The following is a 5,331-nucleotide window of genomic DNA, read 5'->3' on the forward strand; positions in this document are numbered from 1 at the left end:
CAATTAATCAGTTAATCTTGGATCGTCCATGATAGATTAAGTCGTGTATTGAATATATTTAGCAATATTGTGAGTAAAATCGGCAGAGTGTATCTTGTAGGTAGCCGTGAATAATAAAAGATTCTTAAAAGGATAAACTGACGAGTACGCGATATAAAATTTACGAGGAAAAAAGATCGATAAGGAAAACTGTGTTGTTGTTAGCCAGCTAATCAGCGCTGGAGTTTAATCAGCCGTATAATTAATACGATTCGTTATAAAAAAATGTTTAACAATTCACGTGTAATTTGAAATTATTCTTGCGCGTATGACGATCATTCTCGACTTCCTTCAGTGAGGTGCAAGTGCGCAGGTGCGCAGGTATCGTCAGCTGCTTCGGCACGCGCGACCAATCCTCAATTTGGCTGCGCTGGTGCCCATCGATGAATACCTCCAGGTATCATCCGCCACTGCGAACTCGTCGCGGTGACCTCTTATAAAGGGAACCCACGCGAGAGCGCAAACTGCATACCTCGGAGGCGCGTCGCGCGCAACTGAAGTCGACTGTCGGGATCACAAGTACAACCGCGAGCACGCGCGCGCGACACCCACGTAAGGAGCCATTCATGCGGCTCCACGGCAACGGCAACAACGACCACGACGACAACAACAAATTTCGTTGATCGACGCGATGACGTAGACCGTCCTTCTCTCTCTCTTTCTCTCTCTCTCTCTCTCTCTCTCTCTGACTCTCTCTGGATCTCCATCTATGATGCGCGGTGGATCGCGTCGCAAGCGCGCGTGCAAGCGTATTACAGTGCGCGACGAATACGCTCTCGGTGAAAGCTCTCGAAGAATTCCTCTCGGTGAACTCCTCCCGGCGATCGGCGCTGATGGTGCGAGTCCGCGGCCAATCGCTTCGCCGTTGATGATGGAGTAGACAGTCGTCTAACTGTCGTCGCCGCCGCTGCCGCCGTCGTCATCGTCATTGTGTTGGTTGTTCCAAGTGGAAGTGGACAACGCGCGAAGAGTCGAGTCTCTCACGTCTCAGGTCAGTCACGGGCCCAGGCGTGGACCCAGCGCGCTCGTCGCAGAGGACAACCGGCTAGCAACCGGCTACCTGCCCCTTCTCCAGGTCTCTCGATCGGTGACACGACCTGTCCGTCTGTGCCTGCCTGCTCCGAACCGGCGGGACGCGATTATGGTACGTGCGAATTTCGTTTCCTCCGAGAAGGTGCGACGATGTGCGTGCGAATGCGCGTGTATGCGCGCATATATCGACGTAGGTCCGAAGGCCGACTTCGCGATTAACCGCACGATATTACGGTGACTGACGCCTCGCGTATGAAAGGAACCTAGGCTCTACATGACGACCGGCACCTATATCGTAGTTGGAACGCTTCCCATAACTCGAGCCCGCACTCTCCATTCGCGTCGAGTCAAGCGCGGATAACGTAACGGATTGTTTCCGGATATATTGAACGAACGAGAAACAGAGACAGAGAGAGAGAGAGAGAGAGAGAGAGAGAGAGAGAGAGAGAGAGAGAGTGCTTCCCGTAAGACTGAAGTGTAAGGGATTGTGTACAATGCGGTTGCAGTTGCGTTTTAAAGTTGTAGCACTAGTATGTGAATTGATCATGCATCTATTTTCTCCGCGCGAATTTTTATTGACGAATTCAATAGAACTACTCGTGTTTTACGAGTTCGCGCAAAGGAAACAGATATATGATCATTTCACAGACTTACGCTACGACTTTAAAGCGTAACTGCCGCCACACTGTAGACGAACCCTTATAATGAGACATTTCGACAGACGAACAGTCGAGCGCTGCTCCGAATAGCCATAATTGTGTTCGACCACATAATGTCGATTATACTTTTTTCATATTTTAATACCATTATGATTATACTTTACTGTATCTTATACTACTGTATTTATCATCCAAAAGGGCACCGCGATAAGGAGGAGTCGATATCGATTTGTGCAAAGGGATCACATTATCTCGTCTCGAGCGACGCACCGAGCATTGAAGTCTCTATCTCTATTAAAAACCGGAAGCCGCACGACTAATGACATCGTTATTTCTATCGACGTCGATTAGACTTTAACTTGAATTTAAGTCTTTGTTTGAGTCTGAGTTCAAGTTGAGGTGCAATCGACATTGATGGAAACAAGCATGAGGCATCTTGTCGTTAGTTAATGATGCGGTAATCGAGGTCGGTCATCGTTAGGTTGCGCCGTTGTGAGTGTGACTTTCCTCGCGTGTGTTTGTTCGTGATCAATTGACGCTACCGGTGTAATTTTAAGATATTCCTGACCAATATTCTAAATCACGTTTTACATTGACATTTACAACGTTTTAATCAAAATAAATCAGTTTATTAGTTGCATATCAGGTTCTGATAAAAATTTTATGACATTATTCGGTAAATTTATAATTTTTTTCTTGAAACTTGATATATGTATGGATCAAAAGAAAAAAATCAAAAGCTCTTTTATATCTTCTCTGTATTTTTACTACGTGAACATTTTCTTGCATAACATCCTCTATAAGAAAAATGGAGCTACTTATGGTCGACTTTCTTCTGTAACCCGCAAATTTCCGCGACTTTTTTAAATTGTGAAACAAACTAAATGCAAAAAGCTTTAAATACATCTAAAAGTCTTAGTATAAAAAATCCTATTATGGAAAATTATGATAACGGAATCGCTTTTTAATATGATAACTCCATGTTGTTAAAACAACAATTCTAAAATAATAATTTTGCTACAAAGGGGAAGCAAAAATATTATAAAATACTATTTCGTCAAAATTCATCATGTTCTCAATTAAAATACTTAAGGAATACTGAATACTGATATCAATGTGTTAGTTGCTTAATAATCAATATATTATGCAAAGATTAATAAATCAAGTGAAGATATGTTAATACATTAGTTAAAGATCATCCAGCACTTACAAAACTTGATTTTTGTCTAGTTTTTCCTTACACTGATTCTTACACTGTACAGCGTGGTCACGATGTAGGGTGTGGTAGATTTGTTTCCTTTTCTCTTCATGGGGAAAGTTCGATCGTTGGCTGGTTTGCTCGACGGACATTCCGTTTCTGCGCGGTTTTATTGCATCGAGAGTCGCGAGGGGTCGGCCGTTGCCGAGCCAGAACAGCTGATAATCACCTGTTATTGGCGATAAAACCGTCGTATTGTCGGCCCAACGAGAGAAAGCACTCGCTGCCGCGCTTGTTTACGATCGGCGGATCTGTTTGCGCCCGTGAGAATAGTCAGAATCGCGGCAGCATCACTCCTCGGTGCCTTTTCTGATAGTAAAATTGTTTTCATAAATTTGTAAAACAATTCAATCGCTAGTTTCCATTATAAAACAATAAATCCCTCCGCAGAAAATCCACAGAATTTTATTCACAAAAAAAGAAAATTCGGTTTATGATTCTCTATTATTTGGAGGCCAGAGAAAAATTCAGTTGTAAGACTTGAGCTTGTCTGTAAGAGATTCCTATTCACAATTGATTTTTCTCAGTTATCTTAATCCAGTGCTAACGCAACTGAATATTTTCAGTTATAGCAACCAAGATATCGTTTCTCATCACTGATATTTCGTCTGGTATTCGTTCAATTGCACCAACTGAGATCTTCTTCCATTCAGGTCACTTTTTTCAAAAGGTGCTGTGAATAATTAACGAAACTTCAACGTGATAATCCGTTCGCGCCAATTCGAGCAAATTCATTGTCAGAATCGTTGACAACATCAGCTCCAAATGCTTTTTTAATAGTATTTCTTAAATTTATAATAATTAGAGAAATATATTTCAAAAATCATCTCTATTTTAAAGTGATCTAAGAAGATAGATTCATAAAATTGTATTCGATCTGAAGATGAATAATATATGAATGAGAAATCTATTGAACAATCAAATCTATTAAATGTCAAATCTATTGAACAAAATTCCTTTCTTCAGTAACAATGATATTTACGCAAATGTTTGCATAGTCGGTCGGGCATGATTCCCGCATAATTCATGCGACGTTGGGCAAGCCTTATCTACCGTTTGCGCGATTGTCGTCACGAGCACGCGAGTCTCGTACGCGGGAATATTAATAGCACTTTCAGACACCGTTGTGTATGTGCACGCGGCGCGCATCGTCGGAAAATGTTCACGACAGAAATTTTGCAGCTCTCGCGGACAACAGCTCTGTCGGGCTCTACCTGTCCGCGGTGATCGAGACGTTATCTGAGCGGTCGCACGCCGCAATCGCTGATAAGCAATCGTCATAATTGGGACCCGAGAGGGCAGCCGCGAGTATGGCGCTGGCGAAGATCAGAAACTTCATCGACAACAGCCTGAAGACAGTGTCTACGCCGTTGGACCACACGGTGAATCTAGAGCCGGAAGTCGGTATCAGGATCGTGCACTCTCCGAACGACAAGACGCTCCACGTCACCGTGCTGGGCGCCAGGCACTTGCCGCAGAACTTCGGCTTCACCAGAGTCAACAGCTACGTCGTGAAGGTAGGGTAAACAAAAGGCGACCACTGGAATGCGGATTGATCGCGGTTGAGCGGCCGAGAGTCTGCGAGATCATCGAGAAATGACTTCTTGTACTCCCAGTGCGCATTTATCGGGCATCCGCGTATCGATACTCGTCGGAATGCAGTCCGATTATCTGGCAACCGTGGTCGTCTATCGTCAATTATTCGTTGATCTCAAACGTAATATTCGTTTATCTGAACAAATAAAACGCAAGACGACACGGCACGTGTTTTATGACAAAATGACTATGACGGATATCCAGACATCCAGATTTCTGCTGGACTGTCCAGCTGGAGTCTGGACGCCTGGCGGCCCTAATATCAAGCGACGCGAGCTCTTCCATGAGAATATGTGCACTGCGCGAGATTGCGCTTCGTTACGCTCCGTCGTGCCTGAGAATTACTCGTGCGTTACTCACGATGCCGGAGACGCCGCCGACACTCTCGAGTGTTATCTATGATTATGTAATGCCGTCGGTCCGTATCGTATTGTAGAAGCCCGGCATTGACTGTAGTGTGTTATTGACTGACGAATACTCGCACGACATTCTCCTTCATGATTTTCTTAGTGCGAATATAGCGCGACATATTCGTTGTCGCGAATAGCTGTCTACCTGGTGCACATCGCAGGTCGATTCGCGTCGCTTTTGGACGTATTTCGGGAGCGGATGGAGTTACCGCGGATCGTTAAAGGGCTGCACCCCACCGACGCCGTAGCCATCTCTAAGTGCTTTATTATTTATCGCTGAAGCGAGATTGGACCGTGCACGGAATATAAAATAAATGCCTCCTCCCCCCCCCCCCCC

At 44.5% G+C, this 5,331-nt stretch overlaps 1 protein-coding gene across 1 annotated transcript in view; it reads left to right on the forward strand.

Annotated features, from left to right (window-relative positions):
• Positions 1 to 527: 527 nt before the first annotated feature.
• The window catches only part of LOC116849156, an 8,909-nt gene continuing 4,105 nt past the window's right edge, over positions 528 to 5,331 (forward strand). Inside the window, exons 1-2 of the mRNA XM_032826048.1 lie at positions 528 to 1,183; positions 4,171 to 4,505. Coding sequence (XP_032681939.1) covers positions 4,299 to 4,505 — 207 coding nt within the window. The 5' untranslated portion in view covers positions 528 to 1,183; positions 4,171 to 4,298. The remainder of the gene's footprint in view (positions 1,184 to 4,170; positions 4,506 to 5,331) is intronic.

Source organism: Odontomachus brunneus, unplaced genomic scaffold, assembly GCF_010583005.1.
Source record: "Odontomachus brunneus isolate Ranch 3 - 2012 unplaced genomic scaffold, Obru_v1 Obru_scaffold_108, whole genome shotgun sequence".
Taxonomy (NCBI): domain Eukaryota; kingdom Metazoa; phylum Arthropoda; class Insecta; order Hymenoptera; family Formicidae; genus Odontomachus; species Odontomachus brunneus.